Source organism: Puma concolor, chromosome E1 (assembly GCF_028749965.1).
Source record: "Puma concolor isolate L17-30 chromosome E1, mPumCon1.1.hap2, whole genome shotgun sequence".
Taxonomy (NCBI): domain Eukaryota; kingdom Metazoa; phylum Chordata; class Mammalia; order Carnivora; family Felidae; genus Puma; species Puma concolor.
Window position 1 is genome coordinate 16,146,860 of NC_141680.1, and position 27,995 is coordinate 16,174,854.

Sequence of the window (27,995 nt, forward strand, 5' to 3'; positions counted from 1 at the left end):
TGTGTCTTACTTTTTGTCCTTTGGTAAGATTCTATAATTGTCTTCATGTTGGACCTGTAATTCTCTTTCAAAATTTGCTTCTAGGCATTTTGTAATTTTTGCTGCAATTATGAGTGAATTTTCCCATTTTTCCTTCTAATTAGTCAGCACAGAGTAAACTATTGATTTGTACTTGTGTACTTTTACTTCGTATCCTGTCAGTTCTCAAATTCTCTTATTAATCCTAGTGTGTGTTTTAGCAGGCTTTCTTGGGTTTTCTTGATATATAAGCATATCATCTGTAAGTAAGAAAATTTCTTCTCTTTTCTAATAGTAACAGATTATTTTATTTTCTTGCCTTATTGCATTAGTTAAATACTACAAAATACTGTCACATGATGGTGGTGATGGGGGTATTCTTGACTTGCATTTCGATAGAACATGGCTTTGGTGCTTTATCAGTGAATATAATATTTGGTGTTGGGTTTTGTTTCTTCTTTGGTAATTTCCTCATATGTAAGTAATTTCCTTATTCTCATTAGATTTTTTTATTTAGCGTATCTTTTTTTAACTTTGGAGAGGAAGGCACTTCGAAGCAACACGGGAAACCTAGAAACCACAAAACAATGAAAGACATACTTGACTTGACAGAAATGAAGAGAAGTCGTTTTTGAATGGCAGAATAGTGTGAGTAAAGGCTGGGGTCGAAAGAAACGGGAATTCAAGGAGGAAAACATTTGCAAGCCATCTAACATCCCTAACTCATAAGCAGCACCTATAAATCAAGGAGAAAATAAACCACCTAATATGAAATGAGCAATGGATTCAAACAGGCAGAGGAGTCCACACCCCAATGCTGGCCACTCCATTTCTGCCTGGCCCTGAGCTCAGCTGTGGCTGAATGGGGTGCTATAAGGGCTGGGCTTCCCAGATAGGCTCTAAACTAGACCGCAGACTATAGTTCTACCCCCAGCCAGCTGCCCAGCACCTGGGCACTGCTGATGGTCGGGCTGGGGAGGGGAGGCGACTCTTGGAGCTCAAGAAACGCTCAATGGTTCCCCAATCATCAGTGGTCTGGAAGGAAAGGTCCAGTGACGTCCCTATGCCAGATTTGCAAGGCTGCCGGCTGGGGGCTATCTGCGGCTAGGAGTCTGACAGCCTCGAGCCCAGCTTGAGAAGGAACCAGGACTGAGGCAGCGGCCCCCTGGCAGGTTGGGGGGCTTCCCAGACAGGTAAGGCAGACCTTTCCCCTGAAGTTGCTGCAGGCTTGACTTCCAGGCCATGTATACCGACCAGGAGGAAGCCAAAGAAGGGCTGGCGTGGGGCTGACCTCCCCTTGCCCCCAGGCTCTGGACCAGCTGTGAGGATGGCTGCGTCTGGCTCGGGCCTCTGATCTCCCACAACTATCCCGTAGCCACCCGAGTGCCTCGGTGAGTACATAGCTGTTTCTGGGATGGCCAGGGGACCCAAACTCAGCCAGAAGGCACAGATCCTGGCTTCTGCACAGGCTAATCGGAGAGGACAACCATGGGATCAGGCTCGGAAGCAGTTTAGGGACAGTCGGCTTGTTTGTGGCCCCTGCTTACAAACCCCTGTGACGCAGAACCTCGCAGCTTTCCTCCTACGTCCCCAGCTGCGCCTCCTTTGCCTCCTCCACCAGCTCCTATTCTTCCTTCCTCGCAGGACTGTGGGTTTCCTCAAGTTCAGTCTGCCCACCACATGTACCCCATGCACTCCCGATGTACGCCTTCCGTGGGTGTATGCAGACACCTCCTGGGCCTCCCCAACCAGCTTGGGGCCATCAGCCCTCACCTTTCTGGTGCCCACGGTGAGACACAGAAGTCATCTGTCTGGGCCACCTCTCCCTGCCTGGGACTAAAATGTGGATCATCACAGGGCTGCGATGCACTGGCCCGGGGCCTTGGCATGAAGGATGTGCTGCCTCGTGCTCTGGGAGCCTGGAGACTTGTGACCCAGTCTTCGGAGGGACACCAAGCTCACATGGGGGCCTCCACATGGCGTGGCCTGGCCGCAGCGCAAAGGCAGTAAATAAGCCGTGCCAACGGCAAGCGTGTGGGCCACTGGCCGCCTCGCCCACGTAATTAAAAGGCCATCTGTGTCTGCGTGGCTGAGGAATGGGGGCTCTGCCCTTCCCAGGGGTGTGTGTGTGCACACCTGTGCATGTGAACATGTGTGCTGTGCGGATGCTGAGCAGACAGGGCGGGGAGGGCCCTCGGGGCCTCCCCTCCCCAACCCCTCAAAGCAACATTCTGTTTCCGGGCTGCAACTCCTCCCTGGGCCAGAGGGGCACAGAGGTACCCTGACAGGGCCCAGAGCACAAGACCCTGCCTTTTGGTCCCAGCTCTGCCATATAGCAGCTCAGGAAGTCCATCCTTCCCTCTGGGCCTCAGGCTACACGTCTATCAAACAGGGCTACTAAATCGCTGCCCGGACTGCCTCTGCAACTTTTTAAAAAAAAAAATTTTTTTTTTAACGTTTATTTTTGAGACAGAGAGAGACAGAGCATGAATGGGGGAGGGGCAGAGAGAGAGGGAGACACAGAATCGGAAGCAGGCTCCAGGCTCTGAGCCATCAGCCCAGAGCCCAACGCGGGGCTCGAACCCACAGACCGTGAGACCGTGACCTGAGCTGAAGTCGGACGCTTAACCGACTGAGCCACCCAGGCGCCCCTGCAACTTTGAAACAAAATCACGAACGTAAAAGTGCTGTGTGAGCCATGGAGGGCCACCTACCGCAGCAGGTACCATTATCACCAGTGGGGCTGAGCACCCCTTCTGATGCTGGCCACGGCAGCGCGGCCTCCACAAATACCAAAGTGCCCTGGGTGCAAAGTCATTTTGCTCATTAGGACCAAGGACGTCAGGAGTCCTCCCTTCCCAGGACGCCCTTCCCGGGACGCGAGACGGGTCCGAGAAGAGAGGGTACAGGCCAGCTTCGGAAAGACACATTTCAATACTTTGCCAAAAACCCCAACGGCTATCACATTTCCGCAAAGATCCGAGGGCTCGTAGCATCCCCACCCCCAAACTGGTGCCTGTTTGGGAATCAGCCTCCGGCGGACCCTCCCCCTGCAAGCCGTCACTGTGCTAAGGTGCCCACGTGGGTGCAGGCGGGGCAGCTGGAGGCACTCGGGGACAGAGCACCAGCATGAGCCACGCAGAGGGTGTGGCAGACGCTGGCCTGGTGCCTGTGGCACTGGCGGCTGGCTGACAGCTGGACTGTGACAGCTGCTCTCCTGGGAGAGGGAGCGAGGGGGACTTACCTCTCCCTCGGGCCCACGTGTAGACGCGGCTCGTCTCGGTGCTTCTGGGCTTTTGCTCGGTGGGCTCCATGGGCAACGGTCGGAAGTGGGGGTCATCGGCCCGGCCGGGGGTCTTCAGTGGCAGGATGTACTTAGGGAGCCCTCGGTAGAACCAGGCCCCTGACCTCTTCCAGACCTGGCAGGGGTGATATTTACTTAGAGCGAGGGACACAGAGCAGCTCCCTGCACCATGCTCCCGCACGGGCTCACCCGCCTCTCCTGTTGCAAAGTTGGAAAGTGCTCAGCCTGGTGGGCATCTAGAGGGTGCTCAAGAGGTGCCACCTGCCTCCCTGCCACCTGCACCTTCCCTTGAGGCTCTGGGGCAGAGCAAGCGACAAGAGGCTAGAAGACATGGGGGGTGGGGGGCTGGGTCACAGCACAGTACTGGACCCAGAGCTTCCCAGGGATGAGTCTAGCTCTGTGAAGGCTCAGGGAGGGCCCAGGCCCCAGAGGGCCCCAGATTAGAATTCAGAGCAGCAACTGAGATTCCTGAACCCTTAATGCCTACTTCATAAAACACCAAGCGCTCTATAACTTCTTTGCCATTGAAGGAAATACTTTCAGGGTATTTAGTAAGAGGAGTGGGAGAGTGTGAAGGAATGTGACCTTCTTAGAGAAGAGCGAGCCTTGGCGGTTCAGAGCAGACGGCCCTGGGTTTGAACCCTGGATCCGTCATCCCTCAGCTGTGAGATGTGGACACTTCAACCTTCCAGATCCCGTTTCATCACCAGTAGGTGGAATGCAGGAACAGCATCCATCTCACGGAGCAGCCATGAGGACTAGACTCTCTTTGTTTTTTTTTTGTTTTTTTTTTAATTTTTTTTTTTCAACGTTTATTTATTTTTGGGACAGAGAGAGACAGAGCATGAACGGGGGAGGGGCAGAGAGAGAGGGAGACACAGAATCGGAAACAGGCTCCAGGCTCTGAGCCATTAGCCCAGAGCCTGACACGGGGCTCGAACTCAGGGACCGCGAGATCGTGACCTGGCTGAAGTCGGACGCTTAACCGACTGCGCCACCCAGGCGCCCCGAGGACTAGACTCTCAAACGAATGTTAAGGCCCCGCTGGCCAGTGTAGGGCAGGGCGCAGTCACTCAACAGACCTGATGCGCACAACCATCATTGTCACCCCCCCCCCCCACCTCATCTGACAAACGTGGAAGCTTTACAACCAGTGGACCAAGTTCCCTACTCAAAAAAGAGAATCAGAAGGCCGGGATGGCTCAGTTGGAAGAGCATGCGACTCTTGATCTCAGGGTCTTGAGTTCGAGCCCCACATTGGGTGTAGAGATTGATTAAATAAATAAATAAATAAATAAATAAATAAATAAATAAATAAAATGTGAAACAATATATATAGAATCTCAAGCTCTGTCCCTGATCTTCTGAGGCAGAATCTGCACTTCATCAATAAAATCAGAAGGCCAGAGTCTGCCCTGATTCTCTCTAGGACAGATTTTCCTAATCCTCAAACTTCCTCTGCATATTAGTTCTGCGGGATATTGACATGGCCGAACCAAAAAAATAAAATAAAATAAGGTTTCTGATCATGTACACTTGGGAAGCACTAGGTTAAACCAAGCATCACTGCAGGACTTATCAGAGCCTTTAATACACCAGTGTACTCAGGATTCCTCAATGTGGAGTACTTTCTGCTTTGGATCTACTCAGCAGGTTTTCCCAGAGAAGCTCAACCCTACTAATTGATCTGCATAGACTCAGCACTTAACTGCAACAGTTACATCACTCAACTATCGTATGTCATCTCTTCATGCTTCAAAGTGCCAGGCATGGGGGGACTGAGTCCGAACCCTGTCCCTGGCTTGAATCACTCCTCCTCCCTCCCAGCTACCCTATGCAGAAGGGCCTGTTTTTGAGTGGCTCTTTAATAACATAGCACCCATCTGGTGGGATGAATGCCTCATGGATCCTCCTTTTAAAAACCCTTTCTGATCCTTTCACGGAGCCTCCTACAATAAATATTTATGTGAATTGGTAGCAGGTACAGGTGGTCAAAAATTCATTGGGTGTGAAATTAAAGTCTCCTCCCCATTCCCAAAGGCATCTATCTGGGGATATAGTTCTTTGAGGAGTTTTGCTATTATCCCCACTTTCCAGGTGGGAAAATTGAGGCTCCGACAACTTAAGCAACATGCCCAAGGCTAGTCCAGCGTTCTATTGGCCTCAGACACTGAAGGCCTCAGGGTCTCATCCCCACAGTTTACGGATGCAAAGGGGATGCTCAGGAAATGTGGCCGAGTGCTGAATAAACCCTCAGCAGGTCAGACATCATCATGGACTCTGCGGAGCCCCTGCATGGTTCCTGAGAACAGACGCCCAAGCCCAAGAGGCCATGGGGGGCTGGCGAGGGGCTCATTCGGCCTCCCTGTGCTAAGTGAAGCCTGTGCACCCCACTGGTGCCGGCTTTGCCTGCCCTCCCCTGAGCACACCAGCCTCCTGCCTCCCAACACGGACTGGGCCTCAGGGGGACCAAATGAAGCAAGCCCTCAAGAGCCATCTGTATACCCTGCCATATACACAATTTTTTTTTTGAACGATCATATACATGCAACCCCATGTTTGTGCCACCCCACCCCCCGTCACTTAACTATAGATTATGGCAACTGTCCACTGTCACTTTTTAATGGCTTCATAGTTTGGATTTATTAAACTTAATCAAACCAGCCTTCCACTGATAGGCATTTATTTTATTATTATTAGTTTTTAATGTTTATGTATTTTTGAGAGAGAGAAACAGAGCATGAGTGGGGGAGGGGCAGGGAGAGAGGGAGACACAGAACCCGAAGCAGGCTCCAGGCTCCGAGCTGTCAGCACAGAGCCCAACGTGGGGCTCGAACTCACGAGCTGCAAGATCATGACCTGAGCTGAAGTCGGACGCTCAACCGACTGAGCCTCCCAGGCGCTCCCACTGACAGACATTTAAATGGTTTCCGGATTTTCACTCTTGTGAGCAGTGCCACAACCATCACCTCTGCACCCACGTCAGACAGGTGTTGTTTACTGCCTTAGAAAATACTCTGAGGGGTGGGTCTGCTGGGTCAAGGGATGTGTATACATTTACACGATGGTACATATCGTCAGACCACCCTCCAGGAAGAAAAGTTGAGTCTGAAGTGGGGTGCTAGGTGTCTTCAGGGTGGGAACCCTGCACTGTACCTCCTGCTGGGATCTAGGGTCTGGTCTAGGGACCCAGCTCGGGAGCAGTTCCCATGGGGTGTGGGGGAGGTGCTTGTCAGGACCTGGGGCCACAAGTTAGGTGCCACAGGAGGGAAGATGGGGACCTCACTGTCACCCCTGGGGCACACCGTCACAGGTGGAGAGCACACCCCTTCAGGTGCCCTGTTTGAAGGGGAGTGGAGAGGAGGACACTGTGGGTGATTCAGTGATGTGTTTAACACTTCACTGTTGTGTGGCTCTCAGTGGGAGAGACCCAGAAACACTATAGAGATGCGTTCGGGACTTTCACAGGGCCAGACCCATTCCTAATCCTCATGGGGCCTCATCTTGGACAAGCTGGGCCTACGGTCCTGGCCCCTGCGTGTGCATCCTCCTTTCTCTCCTTTTTTGTTTTAAATGAAAACAAATTTTAATTGTGGAAGACATCCATAACATAAAATTTACCATCTTAGCCATTTTTTTTTAACTACTTTTTAGGTTTATTTATTCACTCTGAGACAGAGCACAAGTGGGGGAGGGGCAGAGAGAACACTTTACTGATCAGAGAGAATCCCAAGCAGGCTCTGCACTATCAGCGCAAAGCCCAACGCGGGGCTCGAACTCACAAACGGTGAGATCGTGACCCGAGTCGAAGTCAGAGGCTTAACAGACAGAGCCACCCGGGCGCCCCACATCTTAGCCATTTCTAAACGTATAGTTCAGTAGTGTTAAGTGCGTGCACGTTGTGTAGCCAATCTCCAGAACTTTGTTTATCTCGTAAAATAGAAACTCTGCACCCATGAAACAGCAACTCCCATTCCCCTGTCTCCCCAGCCGCCGACAGCCACCATTCTACTTCCTGAGGATTTGATTACTCTGGGTACTTCATACGAACGGAATAGTATTGATCTTTTTGTAACTGGCTTCTTTCGCTTCGCATAATGGCCTCAGGTTCATTTCTGTTGCTACATGTGTCAGAACCTCCTTCCTTTTTGAGGCTGATCAGTATTCTATCGTCGGTACGTACCGCCTCTTATCTAGTCGTTTATCCCCTGCTGGCCACTTCGGTTGTGTCTACCTTATGACTGGCCCTTTCGTTGGTAGAGGCCATGAGGCTCCACCATCCAGGAGGGAGGGCCGGGGCACTTGGCTCACCATTGTGTCTTCAAGTTCCTGACACATAGTAGGTGCTCAATAAACATTGGCAGCTACGGGTGGTTTGCTGGAACGTGTCCCAATCCATAGAGTTGTCACCTTCCTGCAGAAGTGGCCTGGGGGTTTCACCCAAGTTCTTGTAATTAATCAAGTGGATTTACTGTTTCAGACTAAAAGAGGGATCAAGCAAAGGAGCCTAGAAGGGCGTGCCGGTGCAGAGCAAGCTCCAGCGAACCTCCCCGACCTAACCTCCCAGCCCCTCCTCAGGCACCAGCGAGACCGATAGCCCTGGCTGCCCCTGACTCCCCCGGAACATCATGGCCAGAGGGCCCCAGGCTCTCAGCCTCGCCTCCTGCCGCAAGGATCCACCTCCGCCCTTACCCCAGGGCTTAAACAAATACCGATCAGTAAAGTGCTTTTGGGAAATAGGATAAACAGCCCAAGATCCAAAGTATGAGGCTGAACTGCACAAACATGCAACGTTTTTTGGTATTCAATCATTTTTGACCTATAAATCCCCCCATTAATTTCTTATAATTCACCCTGATATTTATGCTCAGCAGGGCAATGACCCCACGGGACTGCCAGGCCTGCAGCATCTCCCTGGGGTCCAGTGGGTCCACTGTCACGGGGCCTGGGGTCTGTCTGCTTCTCTCATGTTGGTCCTGCAACCCAGGCGGAAGGCTTGATGTTGCCGCAGTGGACAGAGGTCAGAAGACCAGGAAGTCCAGTGATCCTCCAGACAGAGGAGCTGCCGTTCCTGAGGCCCCACGGGGGTGGGGTGGGGACCAGAGCACACAGGTGCCTTGCCCAATGTGGAGGGCACACCTGGGCAGGGGTGCACGAAACACATTATTTTGGAAAATGCCTTCCACATGGGAGAGCAGGACCGCCGAGGCGAGGAATGAGGGATCCCAGCTGGGCTGACTTCTGAGCTGCCCCCCTCCTCCCCTCCATGCCAATCCATGCACATCCTCAGACCTTCTCTCGCCTCGGTGCCTGTCCCCACTCTGCAAAATGCACCCCAGTAGCTTTTAATCGTGCGATTCTGCTCTGTGCATCCAGGCCCGACGCCCGCTGCCTGGCCCAACACCCTCTCCAAGAACGGCAGCGGGAAAAGCCCTCCACAAATTGGAAAACCTTCACTTTCTAGAGAAGCTGTGGGACTCTGCAAAGCCCCACTCTGTTCCCCACGTGTGGTTTGCTGTGATAAGGCCAGCAAAGCAGCCAGGCTTGAAAATGCCATTAAATAAGAAAAGGCCCACACGGCCGCCGTGGCCCTTGCAGGGGTGGCCAGCGGCATTCAATCCTCCCCGTGGCACTGCTTTGTGCTCTGCTTCGAGGTTTTCATTAGGATTGCAGCTCACGGCCAACCTGACTGCAGATACTGATGGATATTAGCCAAGCTGTTCCCAGGGAATTTTAATTACCGCGATAACAATCGCCAATCACTGCCATTTCCTAAATGGCTGTGGCTGGACAAGGTAGTGACTGCCAGGCCCTTCTGGAAAGAGGAGGATCCTAGGGAGGCCACTGGGGAGGATGCAAAGGGACGCCTTCTAAGACCTCTGTCCCTGCCCCTTGCTCCACCCCGTCCGCGTGTTACCGCCTCTCCCTGTCTCCCAAGCAACTCCGGAGTGCACCTGCATGAATGCAAGTGAGGCGTCCACACCCGGATCGGAGCAGGGATATAGTCTGTGGCACGTGCTGTGCCTTCCACCTGAGGCGTCCTTCATCCTCGTCTCCCACCAGGCAGTGACACTGCCCATAGGAAGCTTTCTGTGCCACCTCGTGCAGAACCAGAGCCCCTCTGCTGTGCTCCTGGAGGCCATTTGGACCTGCTGCCCCGGCATCTTACCCGGTCAGGAAGCTGTGAGCCCAAGGGCAAGGCTGTGCCCGAGCCACCCCCACGAGCCATGCCCGCCTTCCCAGGCCCAGTGAGGAGGCTTCGCGCAGCAAGGACGTTGCTGGCTGACAGAGTGAATGAACAGACGAAGAAGGCAAAGCAAAGGAATCATTCTCAGGGGACAGAACTCGGACTCTGTCTTCAGGGAGACTGTGTTCTGTCTGCTTAACAAGCTGGCCCAACCTTGAAAAGCCACAGGAAATGGCCTGTTATAGAGATGTCTTCTTGCTAACACTTTGGCCATTTTGTTTTTATTTATTTGTTTTCTTAAAAGTTTGTTTACTTATTTTGAGGGAGAGAGGGGGAGAGAGAGAGTAAGCTGGGGAGGGGCAGAGAGAGAGGGAGAGAGAGAAACCCAAGCAGGCTGTGCACTGTCAGCACAGAGACTGACATGGGACTTGATCTCACGAACCGTGAGCTCATGACCAAACCAAAGTCCGATGCTTGGCCAACCGAGCCACCCAGGTGCCCCCACTTTGGCCCTTTTAAAAAGGGTCTCTTAAAGGGCCAACCCACCTGGCAGGCCACACAGCCTTCCCTAACCCGTTCCCCGAACACACACACATGCATACTCACAGAGTGGCCTCCCAGAGCTCCACCATCAAAGCCAAATTGCACAGCATGGCCAACAAGACCCCAGAACTCTGCCAGCTCCTGCCTCCCTCACCAGCCTCCTCTCTTGTCTCCTCCCACCCCACGCTCAGGATCCGCCCGACACAGCCACGCTCAACTCCCCGACCACACAAAGCTGTCTCTTGCTTCCAGGCCTTTGTACATGCTGTTCCTTCTTCCCTCCCTAGGCTAGGCCAAAGAAATGCAACCTTTAGGAAATTACTTTCATCTAGGGGCTTCTACAGAACCATGCGCGTCTCCCACTGCACGGCACACACCGTGAAGATTGCCTATTTACATGTCTGTTTCCTGCACCAGATCTGGCCTCTGTTATTCCCATGGCCAAATTAATGGCCAAAGATGTGTCTTCTGGTGCCTCATGCTGGGTGCAGAGATTACTTAAAAAATGAAAAACCAAACATAAAATCGTTTTTTAAGTTTATTTTTTAACATTTTAAAAAAAGTTTCATTTATTTATTTTGAGAGAGAGAGCGCGCGCGCGCGCTCGAGCAGGGGAGGGACGGGGGAGGGATGGGGGGTGGAGAGAGAATCCCAAGTAGGCTCTACACCATCATCATGGAGACTGATGTGGGGCTCGATCTCATGAACTGTAAGATCGTGACCTGAGCCAGAATCAAGAGTCGGGTGCTTAACCGACTGAACCACCTGGACGTCCCCCCAAAAATAAAATCTTAAACCTCCATTCAATCCCAAGTCCACACTACCAATCACCTCCTTACGTAACTCTCACTCACCAAGCCAATATTCTTCTGCCTAAATCACCCAGGGAAGGCCCCTATGCCCCAGTGCTTGCCTAAATTACTTAAACTAGCCAATCCTCAGATATTTACCCTGCCCTGACTTGTCTTTCCCATAGAAACCCCAATAAAGGCCTGGCCTCGGCTTTTCCTTCACTCTTTTCTGCCCCCTGACCACATGTGACCCTGTGTGGCATGGCATGCCCCTTTGTCTCAGAACTGTAGGCAATACATTGTTCTTTAATGGCATTCACTCTCCATGTTGCCACTTAGTCACTTTTATAAATTAAGAACTGGCACAAGTCACAGAGCATGGGAAAATCAATTATGGCTAAAGAACATCTTTTTTTTTTTTTTAATTTTTTTTTCAACGTTTATTTATTTTTGGGACAGAGAGAGACAGAGCATGAACGGGGGAGGGGCAGAGAGAGAGGGAGACACAGAATCGGAAACAGGCTCCAGGCTCTGAGCCATCAGCCCAGAGCTCGACGTGGGGCTCGAACTCACGGACCGCGAGATCGTGACCTGGCTGAAGTCGGACGCTTAACCGACTGCACCACCCAGGCGCTCCCTTTTTTTTTTTTTTTAAGAGAGATAGAGGCAGAAGGAGAGGGAGAGGGAATCTTAAGCAGGCTCCATGGTCAGTGCAGAGCCTGATGCAGGGTTTGATCCCACAACCCAGGGATCGTGACCTGAGCCAAAATCAAGAGTTGGACACTTAGCTGACTGAGCTACCCAGGCACCCCTAAAGAACAATCTAAATGTACAATTCTGGCAATCTAGTCAGTAAAGGTATAATCTAGAAAAGGAAGGAGGCGAGAGCAGGCGAGGGAAGAACAAGGGCATTTGTGCCCACAACTCACACGAAAGGTTGATGGAAGAAGGAAGAGGCAACTATTATATAAAGTTACCAATTCCGTCAAACTCCAACACATTTTCAGTTGCAAATAATAAAAGTATCAAAAATTAGGAGTGGGGGGAATCAGAGTGGCCCAGGTTAGCCAGCTCATCACCCTTCAGAGCTTGCAGTCAATAGACAGTGCCCGAAGTTCTCACCTGGTGGAAGTCGAGGCAGTGGTGAGCATGTGAACTACAACAGGAGGTCTATACAGGGTGGGCTGGGTGAGGGAGAGGCTGGGCAGGTGGCTGCCCTTCTCCAGGGTAAGCTCTTCAGAATGAGTGAATTTTTCTTTCAACTAACTACATGTATCACTTTGATTAAGATCAAAGGATAACAGATTGGTAACTGGATGTCAATGTTATTAAAGTCCTGGGCTGCATGACAGACAGGCGGATACATGCAGAGTCGGGCAATCTATGGCTGGTATATTGACCCTGGATGTGACTTAAGAGAGAAAAACTGGTAGCTCAGGAAAGGAAAAGAAAGCAGTAATTAAAAATTCTGTAGTAGGGGCGCCTGGGTGGCTCAGTCGGTTGAGCGTCTGGCTTCGGCTCAGGTCATGATCTCACAGTTTGTGGGTTCGAGCCCCGCATCGGGCTCTGTGCTGACAGCTTAGAGCCTGGAGCCTGCTTTGGATTCTGTGTCTCCCTCTCTCTCTGCTCCTCCCCTGCTCATGCTCTGTCTCTCTGTCCTTCAAAAATAAATAAAAACATTAAAAAAAAAATTTTTTTTTTAATTCTGTAGTAAAGCAAGATAGGAAAAGAACCAAGTTATGGTTAGCTTAAAAACACCTGCACAAGTTCATAATACTGAGATTTCCGTCCCTGAAGAAAGCCATGCTGCCCCTTGGATGTCAGTGTACCCACCTAACGTCCAAGAGTCAGAATTTTGACAATGGGAGAAACTTGGACAGTTTTTCAAAGGGAACCAGGGCTTCCAAGCATAAAGGCTGGCAGAGCTGGGTCCCCCAGAAAACAGGAAGTGCCTGGGGCCTCCTGCTGCTGGAGGGAGGCTGCCCTCAAATACTGCTGGGCAGTACCTTTGACCAGGTTTCCGTGGTGACAAGCTGAGTATGAAAAGCCCTAATTACAGCCAAGGGCGACAAGCTGATACTGAGCAAGGCAAGTTGACATGAGATGTGCTAATGTAACGAACACAGTCGTTTTTTAGTTCTAGTTCATGCCAGAAATGCTGCTGCTCAAACCAGATTGGGACCATCCTATCTGGAAGTTGTGGCTAACAGCTTGATTACCTGCTGCCCTACTCAAGGAGAAAGGAGACTCAGCATTTATCCTGTGTGTGGGACTGTGGCATGGATTTGACCGTGTGTGTTTGTTCATCGCGAGCAGTGAGTGAGGGCAGGAAGCAAGTCACAGGGCCTGTTCCCACATGGAGGCAGCCCAGGAAGGCTGTCAGCCTTAATGCTTAGAACGGCAATCTCTATTTGCCTCAGTCATCAGGAGAATGGCCTCAGTTCTCATCTAGAAAAAGGTACTGTGGACCACATCAGCAAAAAAATATGAATGGTGAATCCAGTCTTCTTAAAATATTGCCCAAAAGTAGAGTTCACTTGATCAACAGATGAATTAAAATAAGAAACTCCTGAAGGGGTGGGGCAGCTGGGTGGCTCAGTCGGTTAAGCGTCCGACTTATGCTCAGGGTCATGATCTCCTGGTCTCGGAGTTCAAGCCCGCATGGGGCTCTCTGCCTGCTTCAGATCCTCTGTCCCCCTGCCCCCCCCCGCCCCCATCTCCTCCTCCCCGCCCCTCCCCTACTTGCACTCTCTCTCTCTCTCTCTCTCTCTCTCTCAAAAATAAACATTAAAAAAAAAAAAAAAAGCTCCTGAATGGGGAACCCGTGGTACCAAAAATTAACAGTTAATGAAATAAAGACAGAAGTTAGTCTAAATAACCAGTGTAAATGTAACTACAAAATAATAAAAATGTGAAGGAAATGATGCTTAAAATGTAGATATAAAATACTTAGTTAAAAAAAAAATAATCTGACCCCAAATCCAGATTGTCTCAACAAAAGGAAAAAGTGAGTGGGGGTGGGGCGGAAGGCATTGGGCTCCTCATTCTCAGTGGCCAGGGGAGTTAATAGACACTATTTCTACTGTAGTATAAGCAATTGGACAAATATTGCATTAAATATTTTAAAAAGTTATATATGCATTTACACACTTATCTGTCCATTTAAGACAACCAGCAGAATTGAAACTACAGAAAAAGTTTATCCTACCAAAATACATGATTTTCTGAGTATTCTTTTTCTTTCTCTTTTTCCTTCCTCCCTCCCTCACTCACTCCCTGTCTCTTTCTTGTTTTGTTTCGAAAATTTTCTCCTTGGAATGCCTGGGTGGCTCGGTCAGTTAAGCAGCCTATGCTTGATTTCAGCTCGGGTCATGATCTCACGGTTTGTGAGTTCAAGCCCCACATCGGGTTCTGTGCTGGCAGTGCAGGGCCTTCTTGGGATTCTCTCTATCTCTCTCTCTCTCTCAAAATAAATAAACTTAAAAAAAAGAGAAAGAGAAATTTCTCCTTGTTCTTGTCGTTTTTTCTTTAGAGCAGCCATCTTTGCTCCTGGCTTGTTTCCCCTACCTCAGAAAGAAGCTTACAACCAGCCTCTGAAGAGGAAGTGAGTAGATATTAATTCACTTAAATAACATTTCTTCAGGACCTCTACTTGTTAAGACTGAGGGAAGGAAAGAAAAGATCAAATGATTTTGCAAATGAGGGGCCCGTGGCAGAAATCCCCACCAGGCTGAGGTCCTCAGCTCCGTTTTTTCTAGCACCAGAGACTGTGTTCCCGCTCTGCCTTCGAGAGCTACTCTGTGTGGCTTCCCTATATCCACCTCCCCACCCCCCGCCCCCCCAGCACCTGGGGAGAAACCTTCAGTCTGCGGTATGGAGGTAAGTAAGCAATCCCGAGCCCACAAAGGGCTCTGAGAGGCTCCCCTCCTGCCCTGGGCTCTCCACTTACCCTCCTAACCAAGGTGTTAGCAGAAAGCTAAGGGAGACCTCTTCCAGAGTATTTTTGCATGTTTCCATTTTAAAATACTTTAAAACCTCCGGGGGGGGGGGGGAGGGGGGAGAGAGAGAGAGAGAGAGAGAGAGAGACAGAGAGACAGACTCTGTGTGTGTGTGTGTATGTTGGTGAGCCAGGGAGAAAGCCCCACCTCGCCCCCATCCTCTAGGCCCCAGCTCCTCCTGCCTGGAAAGCCTCCTGCTTCCGGGTCCTGCTGAAGGCCGGCTGGCTCCCCACACTGGGGCCGGGCCTGCGCCTCCCAGGGAGATGGGCTGGAAATTAAGCCCCAGCAAAGACAGAGCACCCACCTGACCCTTCCTCCGACCCCACCGCAGGCAGCTCCTCCCTGGGCCCAGGGAACCCTTGCGGATTTTCTTTTCATTTCTAGTGGGTTTTGAGCAACCAGGTCAGTCGGGGAGGAGAGCAATTGCCAGCACGGTTGAATGGAAAAAAGGCAGCGAGAAGAAATATTCTGAGGGTGCTATCTGTTTTCTTGACAGATAATTTAAACACCTTGGCTGGATTATTTCAGAACCAAAGGAAATGCTTTGGCTCCCATTAACCCCTGGCGAGGGGCTCACTCCCGTGAGGCTTCCGCACAATTACTGGGGAGCGGCGTGTGCCAGCTTCAGAGAGACGTGGCTCCCGACAGTGGTGCTCTATGGCTGCGGGGCTGTGTGCCTCACCCCTTTCTCACGGCCTAAGCTCAGGCCTGGGTGCCCCCCTCCCCCATTACCTGTGATGTGGAGAGGCCCCTGCACGCCAGTGAGAACAGGGACCCCTGTCTTCCCTCTCCCTTGGGTCCCACAGGCCATCTTCTCCCTGTATTCCAAATGGTCTCGCGAGTTCAACAAATCCATGTAGGCTAATGACGCTTATACTATTGTCCTTAATTACTTGATTTGCCAACATTGCATGCAGGCCTCCTCTTACGCTTCATTTGCATGCAGCATGAAATCCCTCTGAATCCCAAATATTTAACTATCTTCCCTGTTCCAAGACAGATTTGAGAGGGCAAACGTGTTACAGTGGTGTTTGGCTGTGTCCCTGCCTCTGTCCCCAGATGGAGTGGGCCACACATAGGGAATGAATAGAGCTGGAATCAGAAAATTGGACAGGCCAATTATGCCCAGCCAGGTCTTTTCAGAGGACCTTTGTGATTCTGATTCAATTCCCAGAACAATAAACATGCCTATGTTTAAACACAGTCTCAGAAACATATTCCAAATCCAACGTGAAATCGTTTCTGGGCTGACTGCGACCTGGCAGGGCTCATGGGCCTTGCAGGAACGCTTTCCTGGGTTATGGATTTGATTATTGCTTCATTTCCAATTGGTCTTGTTCCTTGTTGGGGAAAACCTGTAATTCTGAGGTTCTGTTGCCTTGTCTGTCTTCCAGATTCACCAATGTTTCTCTTATTGTTTTCAGCTCTCCCTGCCCCTCTTTCCCCCGGCATTCTGGGAGATTTCTGAAGCTTCTGTTCCTACCACTGATTCAAGCTTTTTTGGGTCTGATTTTAGTAATCCCTTGTTATCTCTAAGGTGTATGCCTGTGAAATCTAGCATGTATACGAAAGTACATGAAAACAAAGTACATTTCAAAGAACCATAGTTGGGGCACCTGAGTGGCTCAGTCGGTTAAGCATCCAGCTCTTGATTTCAGCTCAGGTCATGATCTCATGGTTGTGGGATCGAGTCCCACGTAGGGCTCCAAGCTGGGTGTGGAACCTGCTTAACATTCTCTCACTCCCTCTGGCCCTTTCCCCTGCTTGCATGTGCACTCTCTCTCTCTCTCTCTCTCTCTCTGTCTGTCTTTCTCTAAAACAAAACAAAACAAAAAACCAAACTGAACCATAGAACCATAGTTAAGTAAACACCTGTGAACTCATGGAGAAATGAAATATTACCCAATCTGGGAAGCCTCTATAAGCCCTTCCTGTCTTCCAGAGGTCACCATTGGGAATCTTGTGTTAAATAATCCCTTCCTTTTCTATTAAAAACAAAACAATACAAAAAAACTTATGTGTGCATTTCTAAAAAGTAAATATTTACTATTACCTGTTTTTGAACATCATATTTTTGAATCACTGTATATTCTTTGGTGACTTGCTTTTTTCCCCTTTGATCACTGTGTTTTTAAAAACAGTTCTTTGCAATCGCCATCAAAATAACACCAGCATTCTTCACAGAGCTAAAACAAACAATCCTAAAATTTGTATGGAACCAGAAAAGCCCCCGAATAGCTAAAGCAATCCTGAAAAAGAAAACCAAAGCAGGAGGCATCACAATCCTGGACTTCAAGCTATACTACAAAGCTGTAATCATCAAGACAGTATGGTACTGGCACAAGAACAGACACTCAGATCAGTGGAACAGAATAGAGAACCCAGAGATGGACCCACAAACGTATGGCCAACTGATCTTTGACAAAGCAGGAAAGAATATCCAATGGAATACAGACAGTCTCTTCAGCAAGTGGTGCTGGGAAAACTGGACAGCAACATGCAGGAGAATGAACCTGGACCACTTCCTTATACCATACATAAAAATAAACTCAAAATGGATGAAAGACCTAAATTTAAGACAGGAAGCCAACAAAATCCTCAAGGAGAAAGCAGGCAAAAACCCCTCTGATCTTGGCTGCAGCAACTTCTTACTCAACAAGTCTCCGGAGGCGAGGGAAACAAAAGCAAAAATGAACTACTAGGACCTCATCAAAATAAAAAGCTCCTGAACAGCAAAGGAAACAATCAGCAAAACTATAAGGTAACCGATAGAATGGGAGAAGATATATGCAAACGACATATCAGATAAAGGGTTAGTATCCAAAATCTATAAAGAATTTATCAAAGTCAACACCCAAAAAACAAATAATCCAGTGAAGAAATGGGCAAAAGACATGAATAGACACTTCTCCAAAGAAGACATCCAGATGGCCAACCGACAAATGAAAACATGCTCCACATCACTCATCATCAGGGAAATACAAATCAAAACCACAATGAGATACCACCTCACACCTGTCAGAATGGCTCACATTAACAACTCAGGCAACAACAGATGTTGGCGAGGATGCGGAGAAAGAGGATCTCTTTTGCACCGCTGGAGGGAATGCAGGCTGGTGCAGCCACTCTGGAAAACAGTATGGAGGTGCCTCAAAAATTTAAAAATCGAACTACCCTACGACCCAGCAATTGCACTACTAGGTATTTCTACAAGGTATACAGGTGTGTTGTTTCGAAGGGGCACATGCACCCAAATGTTTATAGCGGCACTATCAACAATAGCCAAAGTATGGAAAGAGTCCAAATATCCACTGATGGATGAATGGATAAAGAAGATGTGGTATACACACACACACACACACACACACACACACACACACACACACACACACACACAAGGGAGTATTACTTGGCAATCAAAAAGAAGCAAATCTTGCCATTTGCAACTACATGGATGGAACTAGAGGGTATTATGCTAAGCGAAATTAGCCAGTCAGAGAAAGACAAATATCATATGACTTCAGTCATATGAGGACTTTAAGAGACAAAACAGATGAACAGAAGGGAAGGGAAGCAAAAATAATATAAAAACAGGGAGGGGGACAAAGCATAAGAGACTCATAAATATGGAGAACAAACTGAGGATTACTGGAGGGGTTGTGGGAGGGGGATGAGCTAAATGGGTAAGGGGCATTAAGGAATCTACTCCTGAAATCATTGTTGCACTATATGCTAACTAACTTGGATGTACATTAAAAAATTAAAAAATTTAACGTTCATTTATTTTTGGGAGGGGGGAGGGACACAGAGAGAGGGAGACACAGAATCCAAAGCAGGCTCCAGGCTCCAAGCTCCAAGCGTCAGCACAGAGCCCGATGTGGGGCTCAAACTCATAAACTGTGAGATCATAACCTGAGCCAGACACTTAACCGACTGAGCCACCCAGGAGCCTTGCTCATTGTGTTTTTAATTCACCCTTTGATGACTTTAGGTATAGTTCTTTTTTTCGCTGCTATATATTATTCCACAGCCATGATTTACCTATTCATCGTACCATGAAAGACCATTTGGGATGTCCCCAGGTTTTTTTGCCGTTACAAAATATGCTGCTATAGGCACTCTTGGCCATGTCTCCTGGGGAGCCTTGTGAGAGTTTCTCCAGGTCGTATGGCTAGGAGTAGGGTGTGAGGTCGAGCATCGTGCACAGGAGATGACACTCATGAGGTGCCAGGTGCAGCATGGAAATGAACCAGCCAGGACTCCTACTGAAGGGGCCGCTCTGATTTAGTTTGTAGATAGGGAGCATCAGGACCTGACCCATGACATGACATGACCTTAAGTTGATGCAGGTTGGGAGCAGCAGGCAAAGTTTAAGAGTTAAGGGGACAACCAGGTGCCAGGTTCAGAGCTACAAACTGTTATCAGAAAATGGTCAGGGCCAGGAGGGCTTTGTTGTGGGTACATGGGCCCAGTCTGGGATGTAATGACTTACAAAGTCAAAGCAAGAAGAAGGGGGTCAGGGAGCCAGGAGTCCCCCAGAGCATGGGGGATGACTACTTTGGCAACGAAGGGGAGGGAGGCTGAGGGCCACCCCTATGCATCCATCCTGTCTTCCTCCAGCCCTCGAGCTGTCCTGGATTGGGAAGGAGTGAGGACCTATTCTGGAGAACAGTGGTCACAGGTTTGGTAGAAAATTGGGAGCGGGAAGCTGGTCTAGTGGCAAGGTTCAGACAGCCCAGGTTCAAATCCCAGTTCTTCATGCCCTTGCTGTGTCACCTTAGACTGTTGTACTTAAGGTCCTGGAGCTTCCATTTGGGTGGAAAATGGAGACACAGAGCCCCACGCCTGGCCCAGAGGAGGAGCCCAACAAAACAAGTTGTTTTCTGGTTCCTTTTTTTTTTTTTTTTTTTTTTATAAGAGGGATTTTCTGGCACTGTAGTAGGTCACGTGTCTTGAGTTATTTCCTTAGGAGAGGAGATGGGTGTGTTTTTCCAGGGCTGGGCACCACCTAGGAGTTTAATAAATATTTCCTGAAGGATGGAGTCACACTCTACTCCCCAGTCTCCATCCGCAAGACAGCTGGCTAGGGGGAAGGGCACAACTGTGCCAGCCAATGTCACTTGGCATCTGGAAAACGGGCAGGAAGATCCGATTATCCAAATTTTTATTCAAATTAATGCAGGAAACCGACCAAATTGTATGCTTTCTCCCTAGCTCACCTCCCTGGGACACATAGAGGAGGGTATCATAGCAGGGAAAACCAGGTCACAGAGGGGACCCATATGGGAGGAGGGGTGGGGTGAGCTGGGCTGTGGTGTCATGACACTGTTATACCAACACATCCACAGGGACAGTGAAGTGGTTCTGCACCTCGTCATACTCAAAATTGGTCACACAGATCACAGAGTCCCTAACCCCACAGACTACTGAGCACCCTGGGGTGGCTGAGTAAGTTGGGGGGGGGGGTGGGCACACAGCGGTGTAACAGAGCCAAACACTAGGAGCTGTGGGCCACGTTCCTGGTAGGGCTTCACATCAGGCCACGTCAACCCATCTCCCTAGTCTCTACGGCCAAAGAGCCTCCTGCTCCCCGCCTCAGGGGAACCCAGGACCTTGGACGTGGAAGGTGGGGAATCCCATCGGCTCTATGCCGCTCTGTGAACTCGACAGCACAGCGTGTCCCCATCCTGGACAGCCCCTCTCCGAGAGGGCCGCCGGCCTCTCTGCTGTACCCTTTCTACTTCATCTTCTCAAGAGGTCCACCCTGGACAGTCTCCACTCCCCACTTTTTAAACTGTGGTAAAAATGTGCGTAATGTAAAACTCACCTTTCCGCCCATTTTTAGCTGAACAGTCCAGGACCATCCAGAACACTCACATTATTGTGCTACTGCTACACCATCCGCCAGAACTCTTCCATCTTCCCAAACTGAAACTGTGTGCCCGTTAATGAATAATCCCTCATCCCCCCACCTCCAGCCCCTGGCAACCATCATTCTACTTTCTATGAATCTGACTATTCTAGGGACCCCGTGTAAGTGGAATCCTACAATGTTTGTCCTTTCGTGTCTAGCTTATTATTCAGCCTCACGTCCTCGAGGTTCTTCCATGTTGTAGCGTGTAACAGAATTTCCATCCCCCCCCCCCCCCCGCCGCCCTTTAAAGTAGGCTTCATGCCCAGCATGGAGCCCAATGCGGTACTGAAACTCATGACCCTGAGATAAGGACCTGAGCCGAGATCAAGAGTCAGATGCTCAACTGACAGAGCCACCCAGGCGCCCCATCCATTTCTTTTTAAGACTGAATAATATGAATAATAATCAGAAAGTACAACATATCGTTTATCCATTCATCCAACAGTAGACACTTGGGTTGCTTCCACCTTTAGGCTGATGTGAGTAATGCCACAAGGAACACTGATGTGCGAGGTCTGCTTGAATCCCTGCTTCCAATTCTTTAGGGGATATACCCAGAAGTAGAACTGGTAGATCATTAATTTGTGGAGCTCCCACCAAAGTGTCTTCCGTAGTGGCTGCACTATTGTACGCTCCCCCCAGCAGTGCTCAAGGTTCAAATCCCTCTATATCCTCACCAACACTTATTACTTTCTGCTTTTTAAATATCAGCCATCCTGACTAGCGTGTGATGTGGGGACTGGTCTACTTTTAGCCCTGTAGCCTCCCTCCCCACCCTGCACCCAACACTCCTGATCCCTCTGCCCTGTTCTACTCTCTTCCCCCTTCAGAATCTGACATCCTATATGATTTGCTTATCGATTAGTTTGATCATTTTTATTGTCTGTTCCCTCTCTCTTCTTCCTGCCCCTGCTAGAACGTAAACTCAAGGTAGAGGTATTTGGCTTTTTGTTCATTGCTATTTTCCAAGGACCTAAAACAGTGCCTGGCACATAGTAAATACTCAATGAACACTGAATGAATGAATGAATGAATGAGTGAACGAATGAATGAACAGCAAGTAGAGCTGTTAGAAGTTTTAGAGGCAGACACACCTGGCTCCATCAATTACCACCTGGTGTCTCTGGGCAAGTGACTTCCTTTCCCTAAGCCTCAGTTTCCCCATCTGTCACATAAGGGCAAAACTGAGTACTGCACTGGGCTCCTGAGAGGATGATGATTAATATTCCCTGTCTGGTCCACAGTGGGTGCTCGGTTAACATCTACTGCTCAACGCCAGGCGGGACTCCTGTGGAGTGCATGGGCAGGACCACTGGCCCAGTGGACTGGAGCACAGTGGTGAGGAAGTCCTCTCGGACTGGGCAGCCTCTCGGAGAGGAAAGTTCTTTCTCCGGGGCACAGATACAGGCGCAGATAGGCACCCCAAATAAGTGGCAGAGAAGTGAGCGGGAGACTACTCTGCCAGCCCCCACAGGAGGAAGGCGTGCTGGAGGGCCCCACGATCCCACTCCCCCTGCCACTTCCACATGCGTGGGAGGCCAGGAGCCTACGCTGATGGTCCGCTTGGCAGAGCCATGGAGTGTGGGAGGTGACCAACACACTGAGGAAGTAGGACCACCCGGGTCCCCCAGGGACGCTGTGACAGCAGCCCAGAGCCAGACACAGATGATGGGGCGCTCAGGCAGCTGCCCGCCCGCCTGCTCCGGTGCCAGCCGCCCACTCCTGAGCGCACTCATGGGCCTCCAGAAGGGCCCTCTGGCCAAGCTGTTTGCAGCAACAATCAAAACAGCAAGTAACAGCAGGAGCAGGAGAGGACCAGCGTGGGGAGGCAGATGGCAGCCTGCAGTGAGCGCAGGCTGCCCGCCTGGAAGGCAGGTGCCACGAGGCCTCCGGGCTAGGCTGGCGAGGCTGCTTCCTGTTGGTGCTGGCTTGCAGCGAAGGGGCCCCTGCTTCTCCTGGCCTCCTGTAGGTCTGTGCCAAGGTGGACCCTTCCCAGGGGCCCCACTGGGTCATACTGCGCACCCTCCAGGTTAGGCAATTTGGAGATGAGTTAAAGACCATCATGTGAAGCTACTTTCCTACTTCAAAAATTGCTCTTTTCAGTCAATCATCAAATGGGAGGGAGGGGCCAAGAGATGAGAATACAGACCCAGCATCGATGGGCATCAATGTGGGACCCCAGCCAGGGGCAGCTGTGAGGAGACTTCAGGGAAATCAAAAGCCCCCTGCTGGGAAAAGGTTCTAAAGTGGTCTGAACAAGGAACCGGCTTTCCTTTTTTTGCAAATGTCTCTTTCAATCAGCAAACGTTTCCTGAGCACCTTTTATATGCAAAGCACTGCAGGAAACACAGTAAGTGTTGGTGCAGCCCCGGACTCCGCTGAGTTATAATCAGGATGCGGCATGAAACTGGGAAGGCAAAGTGAACGCTCTAATTGTATTAATCAGCTTTCAATTGCTTACAAATTGGTCTTCTCCCCTTTCTAGCTCAGCCCCCTCAGAGAACGCCTGCGTCCTCAAAGAAGCCTTCTTATTCCAAAGGTACAGCCTCTACAAAGAGGCTCGAGGAATGGTTTCTGGAATCCTGGGGAATTTAGATTCTAATTAACTTTTCTACAGATTACAGTAGAACTTTGAGTGAGTCACTCTTTCTTTAAATGAATTGGGATTAAAGGCTAAACAAGCAGTGAAATAATTTCCGGCTTGCAACATCATGTGCTGAGAAGCCCCCATGCAGCCCCTCCTGACCTTGGACTAACACAGTCATGAAAGCACGTGAAGAAAGGGCACAAGGACACCGGCACAGGAGGGATCTGACAGTCAGCCTACAGGTGGTTGGTCTCCCCTCCGACAACAGAGTGGGCCAGATAGAAAGTGTGCGTCCCTGGGCCACCAGGGCCTTTCCTGCCTGGTAGGGATCAGGGGGCAGGGTGCAAAGCCCCCTGGGCAGCCTTCCTGGTGTGGCATGTCTGTGGGTTTCTAGCGCTGCACAGGAGCACATCACTCCCCCAGCCCTGCCTTTATACATGGGAGACAGGCTCCCAGAAGAGAACCAGGTGTGAGTGGGAAGGAGCTGCCATGGTGAATTGCATCTGGAAAGGTGCGTTTCCCTAAGGAAGGCTCAGCAGTGGGAGCAGGGACAGGCAGAAAGAACCAAACCAGGCCTGTAGATGTCTCCACCCTTCCTGGTCCCGATGGCTGCAAGGCTGGGTCCCAGGAGCGCCATGGTGTGTCCTCCGTGGAGCAAGATCCCAGACCCAGGAAAGGGGTTATGAACAGTGTGTATGCTGCCTGGGGTAAATCCTAGTCTGCAGAGCTCACAGCACCTGAAGGTGGATGTTGCACATTCGTATGCACAAAGACAAACACAGGAAACCACCAGAGTCATACAAATAACAACAACAATAAAAAACCCCAAAAAACCAGGATCGGTGATGTGGAAGGAAAGCTTTAAGATTCTTCAGAATGGAGGAGTTGGAAATGATTTGGTAGAAGATCATGAATACAGAAGACAGGATGGAAATGCACCCTTCAACTTAGAAGTGCCCCCAAGAAGAAACCAGAAGAGCTGGGAACAAAGCAATAAGCAAACACATAATTGAAACCCTTTCTGGAACGGAAGACCCAAATATGCCTATTCTAGAAAAATAATCAATGAAAATGACCTAAGCATATCCAGACAAAAATGTTAATTTCCAAATACATACATCTACACACCACCAGGTTATTTAAAGAAGAATAAAATGAGCCAAGTCTGGCTTCAGACTTCTCCCCCATGTCTCTGAGCTTGCCTTGAAAACTGTCTGTTGTGCATCGGATCCTGTCATCCCGCCTTCTCTTTTTCTCAGTTTTGCCTTCACGGGCTCCACGGGCTTGTAGCCTAAGCTGTCTCCCCGAGTCCCCGAAACTGTCTTCTGGCTCATGATGTCCTTCCTGGAGTTCTGTGGTGGTGCCTGATGTGCTATTTCACCAGTCCACCCAGCTCCTTCATCCCCCTTTCTTTATATCTTGAACACATGTCAGAGTCTATTAATTTGCCCACAAGGAAACCGGGAAAGTGACTGCAGAGGGTGGCTGCTCACAGAGGGAATGGGAACGGCGTGGGGCGGGGAGTCCGGGGAGCAAATGCTTCCACAGCAGCAAGTTGAAAAAAGGCCAATTGGGTAAGGGCTGTAGTTTTGTGTGGTCACAAAAAACATCATATTCACGACAGCTGGCACAGTAGAAATAGGGACTCAGTGCTCCAGGCTGTTGGGAGTTTTGACCAGGGATCAAAAATTTAAAAACAATCAATAAGAACCAAAAAATAAGGAAACATACGTGGCTGTTAATGGGAATGACAAGGTTCATTGTTCTAAAAAATTACTGAAGTAGAGCGCAATTGAGTTTTAAAATTTATTAATAGGGGCGCCTGGGTGGCGCAGTCGGTTGGGCGTCCGACTTCAGCCAGGTCACGATCTCGCGGTCCGTGAGTTCGAGCCCCGCGTCAGGCTCTGGGCTGATGGCTCGGAGCCTGGAGCCTGTTTCCGATTCTGTGTCTCCCTCTCTCTCTGCCCCTCCCCCGTTCATGCTCTGTCTCTCTCTGTCCCAAAAATAAATAAACGTTGAAAAAAAAATTTAAAATTTATTAATAACATTTTTCATTTTTAGAAATGAAAATGGTTCCGTGGTTCTTTTTCAAAGTTGCTGATTCTTTTTCAAAGGTCCTATTTGTTCAATTTGGTTTCTGATCTTTCTCTTATCTCTTTTCCTTAACTAATGAAAAAAAAAACCCATATTTATATCTCTTTTAGCTTCTCTATTATCTCTAGTTCCCTGGACACCAACCCTAGTTGTTACCTTTGCTGACCCTCCCTCATGGTGATTCTTTTCATATGTGGTTGGCAGACAACAGGGCAAACTCACAGAATTGTGAATGGGAAAGAGTATGATCAGTCCTATTACCAGTGAAGTTGTCTCTATGGTATAAAGGCAGGAGCTATTATTGGATAACAAAAGATTCCAAAAGCATACCATCCATGGGCCCATATTTAAGATGACCTAAAATTACACACAAGCTAATGAGATAAATCAAAAGTGGTAACTCAAAAGTGTATAAGAGGGAATATAAATGCTGGTGTTTATTCTTCTCTTCCAAGAATCCATTCTGAGAATATAATAAAAAAAAAAAAAACTTTTTAACATTTATTTATTTTTTGAGAGACAGAGACAGAGTGTGAGCAGGGGAGGGACAGAGACAGAGGGGAGTCACAGGATCTGAAGCAGGCCAGGCTCTAAGCTGTCACCACAGATCTCGACGCGGGGCTCGAACTCACAAACTGCGAGATCATGACCTGAGTTGAAGTCGGATGCTTAACCAACTGAGCCACCCAGGTGCCCCACCTGAGGATATAATTTTAGATGTAGGCAAAGAGTTATGCACAGATATTCTGTGGTTAATAAGAAGGAAAAAAAGGAAATAACTTAGACATCCTAAATTAGAAGTAGCCATATGACAGAATGTTTATAAGGAGTTATAGATTATGCTGAAAACGACTTACTATACGTTAATGTTGAAATGTAGGTTAACAATATAAAGAAAAAAGATCAGAAGAAAACATGTCAAAATGTTAGCAGTGATTGTTTCTGGATGACAAGATTATGGATTTGCGGGTGTATGTATTTCTTTATGCTTTTTGATAACACTGTAAATGTCAATGATCCATATTGATTTCATAATCAGAAAAGAGTAAAATGTATGTAACGTTTAAAAAAAAAATGAAAACTTCGGGGCACCTGGGTGGTTCATTTGGTTAAGCATCTGACTCTTGCTTTCAGCTCAGGTCATGAGCTTGCTGCAGTTTGTGGGTTCGAGCCCCGCGTTGGGCTCTGTGCTGACAGCGTGGAGCCTCCTTGGGATTCTCTCTCTCTGCCCCTCCCATGCTCCTGCTCACTCCTGTTCCCTCTCAAAATAAATAAATAAACCTTAAAAAAAAATTAAAAAATGAAAACTTCTAAGAGTAACAACAGTTAAGGACTTAAATATCTGGGTAACGTTAAATGCGAGAGCTGAAATGCCATCACCCTGACGCGGACATTATAGTGCACCATTCTCAAAACAACAGCCGGAGCATCCTTTAAAAAGAGGGAGAGGATTCAGGTCCTGTCTCTCCACTACTCAAGACCCCCAGGGGCTCTGCATTTCACTCAGGGTAAAAGCCGAAGTCCTTACAAGAGTCCACAAGGGCCAACACGATGTAACCCTCTGCCATGTCTCTGAGCTCCTCTTCCAACTCTGGCTAAAGCCAGTCACACTGGTCTCCTTGCTGTTCCTCAAGCCTTTGCAGTCACTGTACCCTCCTCGTGGAGTGCTTTCCAATCACATATCCATATAGCGTGCGTCAGACCTCTGCTCAAGTGTCATTTCATCAGTGAGCCCTTCCCTGACCCCCATACAAAATGGCAGCTGCCCCCAATGTTTGCAGCCCCCTCCCCTTCACCCTGAGCACGTTTTCACCATCTGTGACACGGCAGAATTCACTTTGCTGTGTTTGTGGTCTCCCTGTCCCACGAGAAGATGCTCAATAGATGTGTGTTGAATGCTCGGATGAATAAATGCGTTAGACTAAGGGCTGAAGCTCACACTGCCGTACCGCTGAAGTGCACAGATCAGGCAGTGACACCAGCCCGAGAGCCCCAGGGACACAGAACCAGCATCCTGCTCACTCCAGAGAAAACACTTACAATTACAGCCAGAGAGGACAGAAGGGAAGTGTCAAAAGGAAAGAAAGATGGGAGCGTTAGGGCACAGCAGTATGAAAGTTTCCGTCAGAAAATTCAAGTGCTTCCATCAGGATGTGGCTTTGCTGCAGGACAGAACTCCCGATTTTTATCACAGACTCCGAACCAGCTCTCTGTGTCACTTAAAATGACATTTTAAATGCTCTATTTAACTATCACTTTGTTGTGATTAGATAATTTTTCTAAGACAAAAAGGTATGAGGAAACCAATTACACGGTCACTCTCGCACCCCAAAAACAGGCAGGAAAATGTAGCACCTGGGTATGGTACACACTGGCACCCCGATGCACCACATGTGCGCTTTCACAGCCGGTCTGCACCTCCCAAATGTCCACAGTGGGCCTAGAGGGAATGTGGACTTTTTTTTTTTTTTTTAATATTTCTTATTCATTTTTGAGAGAGAGACAGAGAGACAGAGCGTGAGCAGGGGAGGGGCGGAGAGAGAGAGGGAGACAGAATCT

General features: G+C 49.2%; 1 protein-coding gene across 1 annotated transcript in view; it reads right to left on the minus strand.

Annotated features, from left to right (window-relative positions):
• Positions 1 to 27,995, minus strand: part of RPH3AL (rabphilin 3A like (without C2 domains)) — a 147,315-nt gene that overhangs the window by 23,328 nt on the left and 95,992 nt on the right. Inside the window, 1 exon segment of the mRNA XM_086686372.1 lies at positions 3,263 to 3,437. Within this exon segment, the coding sequence (XP_086542498.1) occupies positions 3,263 to 3,437 (175 nt within the window).